The sequence below is a fragment of the Sycon ciliatum genome, chromosome 3 (assembly GCF_964019385.1).
Source record: "Sycon ciliatum chromosome 3, ocSycCili1.1, whole genome shotgun sequence".
In the NCBI taxonomy this organism is placed as follows: domain Eukaryota; kingdom Metazoa; phylum Porifera; class Calcarea; order Leucosolenida; family Sycettidae; genus Sycon; species Sycon ciliatum.
The window spans coordinates 23,904,719-23,919,418 of NC_088645.1; the positions used below are offsets into that span (position 1 = coordinate 23,904,719).

Genomic DNA, 14,700 nt, shown 5'->3' on the forward strand with positions numbered 1-14,700 from the left:
CGCCTCCGCTTGCACTGTTCGTGCGGCATCGGTTCGAAAAACGGAGTTCTTTTAGTACGGCATGACCTTCTTCATAGCCTCGCAAACGTGCACGCACGCACGCTTCGCTGGCCTGCAGCAAGTTTAGTTGAACAGTTGAGTATTTTTTGTTGAGCAAGCCGCGAGTATGCCACGAACCATGAGCTACGCTGTACAACAACCGCTGCATAGAGCATAGTGCAGGACAAAAACGCTGCTTGCGTGAGCGTTGGAACAGACATTTCGCGAGCGTTCCCCTTGATTGGTCGGCCAGTACGCAAATAGCTCCTCAAAGACTCGTGCCGCCCGTACCGTGTCACTGTGCTAAAGGTTTTCTCTGCTTGTGTGGAGTGTAGTATATACTAGCCACAGTCACCAGTCCTAAGAAAAATCGTGCCTGAATATCATGAACATGATTGTTCTTGAGGTACAAGGTCCAGTTCGGCCTATTTCGGCCTATTTGGATGTTGGATACGACGTGAACAGCGTGTCGTTAACGTGTAGGGCTCCAGTTTGGTCTATAATACGACCGCATCGCCCGAGGGCACGACACAGACGGGCACGTTCATGAGCAAAGGAACGAATATACACAAATGCATACACCCTCAGACGCCCGGAGCGCGCACACACACACACACACACACACACACACACACATTCACTCAAATACATACATGTACATGTAACATACACGGACACGGACACACACACGTGTACACACAATCTGACGCAGATTGTGGGCGGACACTGTCGCGACCATTAAAGCCCCCGATGTGCGGAAAATCGTTGCGCAATGCCCAGGAGGCTTGAGCCCAACGCAACATACACCAAATGCTCCGCTCTCCGCTACTTCTACTGTTCTAGTACGATGGGGGAGACGTCGCTCAGTGTTGCTCAGTGTTGCGTTCCTAAACTGAAGGTTTACTATCCAAACGCATCAGGGTCCACGTCACGAAACAGTGGGAACCTACATGAATACATAATCTGGCTCTGGCTCTGGCTCTTATGTTCTGGCTGCCCGTTTTGGATCCATCAGTTGCCTGATGATCGTAGTAATACGTGAAACTCAGAGTTGTAACAAAGCTTCCAATCTCTCTCTTGTGAATACATAATCATGGAGAAAACTAGACTCTCCGGCAAACGTCCCTGGCAATGTCCACTTTGGTATGAACAAAGGGAAGCCTCAGTAGCCTAGGCGTTACACTAGACCAACGTCTCGCAGTATGGTTTATGTGCACGAGAGAGAGAGACAGAGTGTGTGCGCGTGTGTGTGTGTGTAGGGATGTAAGTGAGTAAAGAGAGTACATGTGTGTGTGTGTGTGTATGTGTGTGTGTATTAGAGAGCGCGAGTGTGTGTGTGTGTGTGTGTGTGTGTGTGTGTGTGTGTGTGTGTGTGTGTGTGTGTGTGTGTGTGTGTGTGTGTGTGAGAGAGAGAGAGAGAGAGAGAGAGAGAGAGAGAGAGAGAGAGAGAGAGAGAGAGAGAGAGAGAGAGAGAGAGAGAGAGAGAGAGAGAGAGAGAGAGAGAGAGAGAGAGAGAGACAGACAGAGAGACAGAGAGACAGAGAGAGAGAGAGAGAGACAGAGAGAGAGAGAGAGAGAGAGAGAGAGAGAGAGAGAGAGAGAGAGAGAGAGAGAGAGAGAGAGAGAGAGAGAGAGAGAGAGAGAGAGAGAGAGAGAGAGAGAGAGAGAGAGAGAGAGAGAGACAGAGAGAGAGACAGAGAGAGAGAGAGAGAGAGAGAGAGAGAGAGAGAGAGAGAGAGAGAGAGAGACAGAGAGAGAGAGAGAGAGAGAGAGAGAGAGAGAGAGAGAGAGAGAGAGAGAGAGAGAGAGAGAGAGAGAGAGAGAGAGAGAGAGAGAGAGAGAGAGAGAGAGAGAGAGAGAGAGAGAGAGAGAGAGAGAGAGAGAGCAGAAAGAATCTACTTCGAAGCACCTCGTCTATTAATTTTGTGTATGTCTGTGTGTGTAACGTCTGCGTACTCGCACAGCGACATCTGTACTCTGCTGTGGAGTGGCAGCAGCGCGGCAATAGGTCCGGATGATCACACAGTTATACACACTCGCAAGGCACAATACACATTACCAATGGCCCAATGCTGATGGTCTAGTCGTCAGCAGTGGTCGCTGATGCGTTGTATCTGCTCAGGCACGTTTTTGCAAAACACTTCCTGTTACATGCTCCATGTGCGGCAGGACGTGTTTCCAGCGCCGCCATGGTCGTGCTCGCATCGAGTTTTTTCGTTCCAGGAGCGGAAGAACCCGATACCATCCCTGCGCTGCTGGTACTATCCATCATCATGGCATGCCTGACTGTGCATGTTGTACATGTAACTGTGTAGTAGGATCTCTACGTGGCTCAACCATGTACATGTACAAGTAGCAACTGAGTAGGATTGTCTACTGTGGACCATGCACTGCTTCAATGAATAATTATTATGTTCGTATAGTGTATACAGCATAGACTTTAGTGTATACAGCATAGACTTTAGTGTATACAGCATAGTGTATACGGCTGCTTCTATGTACTGTGCTGTGCATGTACTATAGTCCATAGTCAGAACCGTACTGTCCCTCTGTCCATCCTCTTAAACACCAAGCTCGTTTAATGGGATGTACGAGCCTAACAGTTTCACGTATTTCGAACTGGGATTGATCAAGTACTCAGTATTGGTTTTGATCCTACATGATAAGGTGTATGAAGATACAGCATGCAGCAGCCGTATATCATATTCTGTGATTACATTTTATTGGCCGAATAGTACCGTTCACCATTTGAAATAATGTTCTGTGATGGCCCATTTAAGAGGCTTATTCAACATTAAAATATAAATATACATATAGTGCTCCGTTCCCTACCAAGGGCAGAGCGTAATACACAAGGCATGACAACAGGGACCAACATCGTTGCCGTTACTCCACGTTTCGTGTTTAACCCTGAACACACTCATCAGACGATAGAAAAAGAGTTTGCTCTTGGCTTGTTATTATAGGGCAATGGACTGGCAGTGGCAGTGAATGAGAGGGGGGATACTGAGTATTAGCATGGCGGACGGGCACAGATACGTACCTGGTACATGGTACTAGTACCAATCATGTACAATGTACCTCCTTGTAGATGTGTGTCGTTTGCTCTTGTAGGACACAGCACAGGACACACTCTGTACATACAACACAGATGTACGTGTCCAACCGACCATGCCATGCCATGTAATGCCAGGACTGAGATTCGCCGACTGTGTACACAGACACAGTATAAGGTGCAGGAAGATTACGTGAAATGTCTGTGGCGCCACGGCAGTCGCCGACACGTAACTCGGCTGATTTCGTGTTGGTACACGACGATGGAATTCCATCGCATGAACTGCACACCACCATTCACTCACGGCTCGGCAGTACCAATGGGCACCCACTATCCTTCATGGCAAACTAACAACTCAAGTCACGCACCAGTGATACTCGTTTAGACCGCTATTTGACTAAACTGTCCAATCTCTGAACTGGTACATGGTAAGGGTTGTTGCTCGGGGGAGCATCTCACGTGGAATTCGAGCTGCAGTCGAAACCTAGCGCTATTCCTCTAACAAGAATAAGAGGATGAAAAAGTGTTTTACTCCGAGTTTCACGCACTAAGCGACCATCAGAAATCAGCAATGAGAAAAACTCGATACTGCTATTCCTCTACGTTAGAATGTTCTGCCCCGGATATTTAGCTCTTTGTGAGCACAGCATGAGCATTGTGAGAGCATTGTGGGAGAATGGTGTGAGCTTTGAAAGTTGCCTATTGCTTGGCCAAATCAATGTACATGGACTTCGAAGTATCAGTAAACGAATACTGTGGGTGGGGAGAATGGATCGATGTCGGCGGGCCATGCAGACTAGCACGGAGTTTACACTCCCAGCAGACGCTAGAAAGCCACGGAATAGTATCATTACTCGACAGGCCTCGTGTCCATGACGAATTCACGTACGGCATAAGCGCACGACTGGCGTGGAGGAGCACGAACTTGAACAAATTTCCCTAAGGCTAAGGTACTAGTACTGTATTCTGGCTCTCATGCGTACTAGCGAATCGTGCGTACTAGCGAATCTGAAACGTATCATCCGTGAAGTTTTCATCGGAGAGCATTACCATAATCTAAACTTGAAGTTGAACGAAGCGGGAGAGAGCTAGAACCGGAGAAAGAAACATGGAACGCAGTGAAAAAGACAGGAAGAAGGAATGAGTAAGGAAACATTGACAATGCGTTGTGTACTAGTAGTATCCTTCGGGCACGCGAACATTCTCTCCGGCCAGACGCACCTACTAAGGTATGCCGATGGTGAGAAAATGCACCAGTGTGCACTTCGAGGCTCGTCTACTAGTAATCGTGACACGCTGGTATTCCCACCTTTCCACCCACTTGAGAACAGCGTTTCGGTGTTGAGGCGATAAGTGAACGAAATCCCACGGTTTTGTGAATAGCACCGACACGGACGTGGACGACCTTCGAAAATGTCTATTTCTTCTCCTTGCACACCAATGTGCAAGTATATTTGGCCATAGTCAATGATCATGTGGGTGGCTGGTTGCAGATGGGTCTCAGTCTTTCAGACTAGCGCTGGGTTTGTCACAATAGGGAACGATTCGTCAGCATAGACGTTGGACTGCTTGCTTGTAAAAGTTAAAGTACACATTTTCTGATGGCGGTGAGTTGAGAGTGGATTTATCACTTCACTCTATGAAGTACATCATTAAGATTTTTGCAACCCACGCACAGACACCCGCGCACCCGGGCACACATGCATGCACGCACTTACGACATCCTAGAACGCAGTTTATGACCAGTTGTGACCTAAAGATTCCTTTCACTGTTCAGCTTATTTCATAGTGTTCATACCGCTCCGGGTCGTAGAGGATCTAAGTATTTCAGTGCTGTGTGAGCCCCCGCCCCCTTAAAATTCCGTTTGGCGGTGTCTCCTTTGGATGCCCGTGTGATCCAAACTGGCTGTTCTCCATACATGTGCATGTGCAAACGTAAATGTATATCGACACAGTGGCAGTGCACTAGTGTGCACCATCGTGTTTTCAATTTTTCTGCTTTTCTCCTCCTTTTTCTTCCTCTCTCTCTTACCAGTTTTCTCATCCCACGCATCTCATCACACAAGCGAAAACAGGAAACCCAACCGACAGGCGAGCAGAATTTGTGGAATAAAATACAAAAATACAACTTCAAAAATACATGTACATGTACATGCTGGTGGATTTCCCTGTTGCAAGACCAGTGACAGCAGTGTACATGTACATGATTGTGTTAACAGATAATACAAATATTACACAGCAAGGAATCAAACAAGTCTCATTCCGCTGTTACTCCGAGTTTCGTGTCAACACACTTCATCAGACAGCATATTACCAAGACTAACAAATTAGTAACAATCACTAGAATATAATTATTATTATGTAAGCAGCCTAGGGACTTTAGACAACTGTGTTAACAGATAACATAGGTCATTCTAATGCTGCTTGGGTCTTCACCGTGCTGTAACAGATCACAGTATCCACTGTATTAATGAGAGGCACCACCGTCCAAGTGAGAAAGGAGTGCACTGAAGCTGCCTTTCTAGAAGTTTCTACGTTGGCTTACATGTTGTCGGTTTGACAGCATGAAACAAGGTGGAGGACACCGTGTTCGGACACAGTGACCTTACTACAATCATCCACGGTTGGTAGAGTCCCGGTCCGTTGGGACCATCTGTTGGATTATCTAATTCAGTAATTGGCTTACATGCTCAATCTGCGGACAGCATGCTGTTTCGTTCTTTGTGAACTCCTCAGCGCAGCACAGAGAAAATGAGGCCGAGCCTGATAGCAATGAAAATAAAATGTCCAAAGCCAGATCTAAATCAGGCCCGAACGTACCTCAGTGGCGGATCCAGGGGGGGTTCCGGGGGTTCCATGGAACCCCCTAAATTTTGCAAAGTGTGGTGCTGAGAAATATGGAAAAATATCATGTGTGCACAAAAGGACGTCCGTCCGATCACATGCACAGTCAGTGCAGTCAAAGACTTGAAAGAGTACAGACTCAGTGCACTGCATGCGCGTTCGGTAGATCGATACTGCATGTATCGGTAGTCTAGTACTTTTAGTAGTCTGTACTCGTGTTCACGTCCGTGATTTACAAACGGACACTGTAGACAACATTGGGTGGTTGTTTCCTTTTTGATCTTTCGAAACGATCCAAACTTATCTCCATTGGCGCTGTCATTCACTGTTGCTCAGGATGGGTGCGGTCAGTATTCCTTGGACAATTATTTTTGCAGAAGAGAAAGGATGTTCCGAGTGATGACACTCTTCAACGAACTTCGAATCGTACACGTAGAGTTCAAGCTCCTCAGAAGATGAGGGCTCCGACACCCAAGCAAAGTCAGTAATCTCTACCTGCTGCAGCATTACATGCAGTAGTGACTAGTTGTTCCTCCGCAGGAACGGAGTGCTGCGCCAGCGATGTGTTTTAGATGACATTGGAAGGATTGTGCAATTGTCGACACTGTTTCGCTGTTGTTGTTTCTGTCACTGAAGTGAAGACGATGCTCTTGTCCTGTGACTATAGAGCACTTCGCATCGTAAAAATGCCAAAATTTTCCGAAAGTACAAATGGACAGGGAAAGTAACTTAGTTGTCATTTCGGCATTCCTGGCTCTCAACGTACCCATGTATGAACTCAAGTATTATGATTATGTGTCCGTACTAAATAATAATATACAATGTAGGGTAAGCAGCAGCATTTGGCCCTGTAGCTGTACAGGCTTTCCATCGTCCACCACACCACAACTGCCTGTCCCTGCGGGAATTTGCGGAAAAAACTCTCGAAAACTTGCGCAAGAAATTGCGGCAGAAAACAACAAAAAATGCGACGAAAAGTGCGGAATGATGCAGAACTTACCAGGATTCGCGGAATTATTTACAGAAAATTGCAGATTTGGGCCAAATCACGAAATTTGTTGCATCGTATATCTACTTGGGAGTAGTGCGAGTCGTAGACCATGGTAGATTCTACTGTGCAAATAACCTACAGGATCATGGAAAGCACTGCGTGAAAAGTGCATAAAAAGTGAGATAATTATAGTGCAGAAAAAACAAAAAATGCGGGAAATCGCGGATTTTCCTGAAAATCGCGGGTTTGGGCGAAAATCGCGAAATTTGTTGCATCCGTGGAATCGCGATTTCCTGGAGGGACAGAACTGCGCGCTCCAGCGATGGTGGTGTGCTGTGGCAACGTTACGTGTCGAGGCCGGCTGGAGGGCGCAGTTATGGTGTGGTCGATGATGGAAAAATATATGTCCGTAGTGCGTTTTAAAAGCATGCGATTCCCACTAACACAATCGGATTGTCGTAATTACATGACTATGTCAACCGCACAACTTCAAAACAATCTGATTCCATAATATTTTGGCTGTTCAATTTTGGTTCAAACGGAACCCCCCTGTAGAGATCTCTGGATCCGCCCCTGTACCTTGCCAGAGTGCTCAAACTGACAAGTCAGTGAGCTCTGGCTTACATAGTGTATAGTATTCCAGGACACCAGGGCCACGTACATGTATAGCACACGTGACAATGCTAACACTGTACAGCTGTACATGTATTACACTGCGAACACTGTACAGCTATGCACGTATCCTGGTGTACTGTTAGCTCGTATTGAGATGGGGGTGAGCTGATAAAGCTACAGGGCCATGAGTACAGGCTGAAGATACCATGATAATTAGGCTGAGCACTGAGTTCGTGTAGCTGGTGTGCCATATCGACAACGCGCCGGATACTAAACGACTTCCTCGCAGAACAAGACCAACAACGGCCCTGGATTGCCGCGCGATAATTGCTGCATACACATGTATTTATCTTGATTATCCAACACGCCTCAAACCCACCCTGGGGCGAGACCCCTGGCATACAACGTTAGATCTACATCCCCCGATTGGTTCTACGCTGGCAGCAAGAGCCGAGTCTTTGCCGACGTTCGTTGAACGATGCCTTGTGCTCTTCCTGATGGCTGGTGAATGGAATTGACCACAACATGCCCTGCCTACACGAATGTCAGCAATTTAGTCTTCTCACGATCATGCCCACACTGAAAGAGCACTTGCCACTAAAAACACTCCGTAATTGCTTAGACCACACAAACGAACCGTGTCCAGCTGAGGAACTTAATAACGCAAGAAAATAGTTCAAACCTGAAACACGCCATCCGTAGAGATGGCGAAGAGCCGGCACTCGTGAAGCTGGTTCACAGGAACGTTTGCTAAAGTGGCGTGAACGATGTGACGCTGCGGGGCAGCATTTTCATTGCCCAGAATCGCATCCTGGTGCAAGCGACAACAATGACGCCGGTATAGTGCACGAAGCTTGTTCTAATGCAACAGCCGGGCCACGTATAGCTAGCTTCCCAGGCGTCCAGACAGAGCGGTGAAGACTCGCACAATCCCATCAAGCCAAAATAAGATACTGTACTTGTAGTAGATAAACAAGAACCACAGCACTGAATTTACTAGTTTACACAGAAGTGCGTTGGTGACACCCGCGGGACCAATCATTTCCTTCTCGCCGCGAGCATGCACCGTCCGTATGGTGATTCCACACGCTATACTAATCTCGTCGAGCAGAAAAGACAACAATGGCTGTAGGCGTCGGGTTAAAGTGGCCATGCATTAATGACGTAATGCTCTGGGCAGTCCCTAGGCCTAGGGCCTAGGCTGCAAAAAGAGCCAGTGGCAGACCTCACAGCTACAACCAACAGTGGAAACGCCATAGCCTCAGGAGAACCTTTGTTGGAAAGAGCAAAGCGCCATTTTGCCAACGCAAACCGTAAAACATCGGCACCACCTGCCATTACGCCGGGGGCAAGAGTATCATACAGAGGCAGCATAGAGTTGGGGCAGCAAAGGTTGTGGCTACACCAAGCCCCCCCCCCCCCCCGAAAGTTCACTCGCAAACCTTTGTTTCTTCTTCCCTTAGTCACATCATGCTTAGGGCACGCTGTCAACAAGATGCAGAGCCCGTGGAGTGTGCCTTGTTTAACTACACGTACTTCTAATTGCCGTGAGTGGCTATCACCCTTCATTTCACATGCATTTGTCATTGGCAGTTGCTTGACGAGCCAGGAATAAATGCAAATTAAAATCAATAAAACTAACAAAAAACGGTCTCTTCACTGCGATTCAAATTAAGATCAATATTACACCAAACTATCGGGCCTGGCCCACCATCGACACCAAATTTTCAGGCCCGAAAATTTGGTGTTATGTTAATCTTAATTTTGATTTATTTGAATCGCAGTGAAGAGACCGTTTTTGGAGTTGAGAAGTGAAGTTTGCTAAATGTGTTAAGTGGCTGCGTTGGAGTTTGAGGACAATTAGAAAAAAACTAATCAACCACCTACATTATTCCCATGCCAGCGTGCAGCCGTAAATTCATCCACATTGGACACCCCTGCAGCATTGCAACGCTACACGCGGATCCAGTGACAATCACAAACTCCGATTAGACAACACCAGGCCTGGGAAGAATCTGCTGCGCCCTTTCTTGGGCCGTTCCCTATCCGCACGAGACCAGTGCACGAGAAAGTGGCTGGAGAAGTCTGCCACCAACAATACAATAGCAGACCATAACCACTACAAGTACAATAATCGGGTGGAGAGCCAAGGATTAATTTATAAGAAGAAAAGAGGACCAAAGAGCTACAATATCCAATGACACCACCAGTTACTTTACAATCGGCTCATGGCATACTGTAAGAGCAGAAATGTTCGGTGGTGTTTTATTTTCGGTAACTTCGGTGCCGACAGGTTTTACCGAAAATAAAACGCACCGAAAATGTCGGTACAACCAGCACACTTACATGTACCTGGAGAACGGGTTTTACCGAAAATTTCCCTCTACCGAACCGCCGATTTTGGAGAATACCGAAAATATTACACCACCGAATATGTCTGCTTTACAGTAACATTCGAAGCACTATAGTTTGTGTATAATGCTCTGGCCGGAATACAGTCATCACCATGTACCACGGAGTCGTAAAAATACCACTCCCTGACACGCACACTACATCAAGTTCTGCATATTGCCCATTTACTGATACTATGATTACTATGTCATACAAAATTCCATAAAGTTCATCAAAAATGCATGCAAATGAAAAGCAATAATGGTTTTAGATGGAAAGGAAACATTCTGAGGAAACGTTCGATCGTAACGGATAGAATTACAACTCGTTTGAACCAAATTGGACAGAAACCTCTCCTGCAGCGCGTGTTGTTTACGTGTATATGTAGACTAGATTCATGCACAAATCTCGAACAGCACGCCAGCCACCCATTCCCAGGGTGCTTACAAATTAAATGCACAGATACATACATTCATGTACATGTATAACTACACTGTAATCTACATGTACATGTACAAGGTATCTGCGTTCTGCATATCGGTGTGTGTGTGTGTGTGTGTGTGTGTGTGTGTGTGTGTGTGTGTGTGTGTGTGTGTGTGTGTGTGTGTGTGTGTGTGTGTGTGTGTGTGTGTGTGTGTGTGTGTGTGTGTGTGTGTGTGTGTGTGTGTGTGTGTGTGTGTGTGCATGTGCGTAGGTGTGTGTTGTTGTTTATTTTACTTCGCAGATTCTAACGGGCAAGTTGCCCAATAACAAGAAAGCGTGTGTGTGTGCGTGTGCGTATGTGTGTGTACGTGTATCTAGCAATTGCTGTGATCATTCTATGACATCGTCATCAGATCATCATCAGCATTCGTCATGAGTTGGGACTTGGGACACTCAGGACATCATCAAAGCACCACGGACTTCCATATATTTAACTAGAGGTGACGGGCGATTCTGGGGCTTCCTCGACGACAGGATCCACATACTCGGTGGCTTCGTCCAGGTCGAAATCGGACGGTTTGATTTCTAGGTCTCCGGTGTCCAGGACATCAGGCGTCTTCTTCCTGAGCGTGCGTCTCGAGAACGTCCTATGCATGTGCCGCCTCTCCTTCTCGTCCTCGCTGATGTCCATCTTCTCGACTTCTTCCGTTCCCTGCATGACTTGGTCGCCACCGTCCGCAGCCGTGGCGCCCTCGTCATCATCATCATCCCCGCCTGCTGCTGCTGCTGCTGCTGCTGCTGCTGCAGGCTCGGCAGCAGGAGCTGCGGCGTCGTCCGACTGGCTAGCGGCACGTATCTGCTGTCGTTTTTCCTTACGCTGCTGCGCTGACCATGCTAGGAAGACGTTCTGGAAGGCCTTGGCCACGACGCGCACCATGGACTGCGCCTTGGTGGGCGTGTCGCAGGCCAGCACGTGACACGTGGTGCGCGTGCCGTCGCGCGAGCGCTCCATGAACGTGAACGTCTTGGTGAAGAGGTTGTGACTGCCGCAGAATGCAATGCGGTACAGAGGAATACGCACCACGCTCTTCTCGTCGTTGGGGTCCAGCACCGTCAGGCGCTGATCGCTGACGACGACCACGAGACGCTTGAACGGGGGCTTCTTGTCCTGGTAGACTTTGACGACGGATTTCTCGCACATCTGCGAGTACTTGGGCTCCTCGCCCGTCTCACTGTCCGCGACGGGGAACGTCTCGTATCCTATGTAGTCGACGTGATACGACAGGCCCACCTTGAATGGGTCGTCAGCTTGTGCCAGCTCCATCTTGTACTTGCCTTTGCTGATGCCCATGAGGCGCTTCATGGCCGCCGGGCTGTGCTTGATCGCCTCGCCCGTTTTGCGAAGCAGACGCACCGCCATCCTGCTGTCGGACTCCGAGTCTAGGTGCGTATGCGTGTGTGTGTGTGTGTCTGCAGGCGCGCTGGTCTTTAATTCAATCTAGAGCGAGCTATTCAAGCGTGCTGGCCAACAAGATAACGCTAACTAACTACCGGCAGAGAACTCGAGAGAGAGACAGAGACAGAGAGACGCTTGCGCGCACTATCCAGGATTCGCTAGCACACCTCTCAAAGTGATTAGATGCAACGCCTCAATCCACCGTAGTGACCGCCACACAAGCACGGACTGCGCGCACACTCAGTTACAAAAAAAGTGGAACTTCTGAAAACACGACAACGGAGAAGAAAATATCTACTCGACTCGCTTCAGCGATTCAAACTTTTCAGCACGCGAAAACCAACAGGTGTTTTTCTACTAGTACTTGTGACTACGCTCGCGCTCTGAGTCCGAAAATACGTGCATGCACACGTACACTGTGCTGCTACCCCCTTCGCCTCTTTCTCGCTTTTCTGCAGCTGTCAACTCTGGGCGCCCGGGCGCAGAGCTTGCTCGAGATCTTTTTTTGCATTACTGTGTTTGGATATTTTGGTGAGATGGACATGTGTTGGCGTGAGTCGCCGGTCAGTTTACGCGTAGTCGGCCTCCCAGTCAAGCCATTGAATGCACTGCCAAGCAGGGACTGACGTCTGAGGCAGTGCTACTCGCGCAGACTACAATGTCATGTAATGTAACTGCGCACTGTGGCCAGTGTTGGAAGTGTTGCCATGGCGTGAATGTCTGGTTTTCTGAACGGCATCGGTGCAGTGCACTGATACTAGACAATAGCCTCCGGCTACACTGTCGCGACAGGACGATGTCTGGTGACTCGGAGTCGTTTTGGCTACATCATACAAGTACAATGTACAATGATGTACATATTAGATACTGCATGTAGTATGCTGTCAACCAGCAATATAATATTAAAAACATCATTATTATTTTTATGTTGGTGATTGACAGCATAATAATTATCTAATACCAATGATGTGCATGTACCGCGTTACATAGGGACCGGCGGATTCTGCTCGAAGAGCAGTGAAATTGGCAGAACAATACAAACCTTATGGCGGGCAATTCCTCGAATTCTGCTCCGTTTCTTTATCCACATACCAAACATGCATGAAACTTACCAGAACAAGTACCGAATTCTGCCAATTTTTCTGCCGGCAGAATCCGCTGGACCCTAGCCGCGTACCAGTACCTGACTACATAGTAATTAGTACATGTAGTACTAGTAGTAGCTGGCCTCACGGTTTGCCACAGGAACAGGTGCTCCGCTACGCTCGTCGGGGCTAGATGCACTTACCCGCAGACGGCTCCACCTGCTGAGCTAGCTAGCTGTAGCATTACATCAAGAGTACATAAAAAATGTTATGTACTCTTGATTACATGTACTATACTAGACAGTGGAGTGTGAGCCTGGCTTCATTCACATACAATTTAAGTACAATGTATAAATTATGTTCATGTACCAAGTAGTCATGGTAGTTGAGCACTCTCATGTGGGGTAGTGCCTTTGCTGTTTGCATTACGCAGAGCTCACTGACTTGTCAGTTTGAGCACTCTGGCAAGGTACGTTTGGGCCTGATTTAAATCTGGCTTTGGAAATTTTATTTTCATTGCTATCAGGTTCGGCCTCATTTTCTCTGTGCTGCGCTGAGGAGTTCACAAAGAACGAAACAGCATGCTGCCCGCAGATTGAGTGTGCGCATTAATTATTGCATCATTTCGCAGCCCAGTGTTCGCAGGTCTAGGGCTGTGCAACGCCGGGCGTGTACTTGAGTGACGCGACTGGATTGCGGCTAGCTGTTGGTGACGTCACGACCATGTGTACTACTCAGCATGTGCGGCAGTAAACAGTTCGACAAACGGGTTACGTGTGCAACTGCTACTGACTGTATAACACGTTACTGTTATGGTATTATAATTATAACCTAACACTGGTTAAAAAAAAACCGGTATTAGATAAACCTTCATGCTGTCCATCTAACAATTTACTAGTGTTTAAACCGAACACGGATTCTTCGAACGAATAATCTATTGAATAATTTCGCCCTCCATCGAACGAATAATCTATATTCTATCATACACATGATGGCATTTTTCAACCTTTTTTCAGCACTTTTTAAGTAAGAAAGGGTTTGCTCCCCACACCGGAGCTCGCGCTATTCCGCCGACTTTACTTGACACTTGACTGACTCACGACTGCCATCCAGAGCACACGAGAAGTCCATCGAACCTTCGACTCGGCAAACCTGCAAGAAAGCACCACTCCCTGCTCAATACACAGTGTTTCGGGGAATTCACCCCTCATCAGTTGAGCTTGAGTAGGCTGAGGAAGATTGTGCCTGAAGAGCACCACTTATATAGTGCTCTCCAGGCACAAACATCACCAGGGATACAAATTTACAGAGACGCTCCATTTCCAGCGCGACAAACACCTCGTGAACACCAGATAGCAGCGTGAGTCAGTGTCGCTCCTGGACGGTGAGACAGACGTCGAGGACCCTCGGTCATTCGCAACGCTGTCACCTCCAAACCAACTAGTCGCAAGCCCGCGCTGGGCATAACAGTACGAAGTAGTGGTTGCGACTTCGGCGATGATTTGTAAGAAAGGGTTTGCTCCCCACACCGGAGCTCGCGCTATTCCGCCGACTTTACTTGACACTTGACTGACTCACGACTGCCATCCAGAGCACACGAGAAGTCCATCGAACCTTCGACTCGGCAAACCTGCAAGAAAGCACCACTCCCTGCTCAATACACAGTGTTTCGGGGAATTCACCCCTCATCAGTTGAGCTTGAGTAGGCTGAGGAAGATTGTGCCTGAAGAGCACCACTTATATAGTGCTCTCCAGGCACAAACATCACCAGGGATACAAATTTACAGAGACGCTCCATTTC

General features: G+C 47.7%; 1 protein-coding gene across 1 annotated transcript; it reads right to left on the minus strand.

Annotated features, from left to right (window-relative positions):
• Positions 1-10,124: 10,124 nt before the first annotated feature.
• LOC135811828 (low density lipoprotein receptor adapter protein 1-A-like) lies at positions 10,125-12,156 on the minus strand. The gene has a single exon (XM_065325075.1). The coding sequence runs from the start codon at positions 11,776-11,778 to the stop codon at positions 10,849-10,851; it is 930 nt and encodes a 309-aa protein (XP_065181147.1). The 5' UTR covers positions 11,779-12,156; the 3' UTR covers positions 10,125-10,848.
• Positions 12,157-14,700: the final 2,544 nt, after the last annotated feature.

Excerpts from the sequence above, each read along its gene's own strand:
- LOC135811828 (XM_065325075.1), bottom strand. The coding sequence starts at position 11,778 with ATGGCGGTGCGTCTGCTTCGCAAAACGGGCGAGGCGATCAAGCACAGC.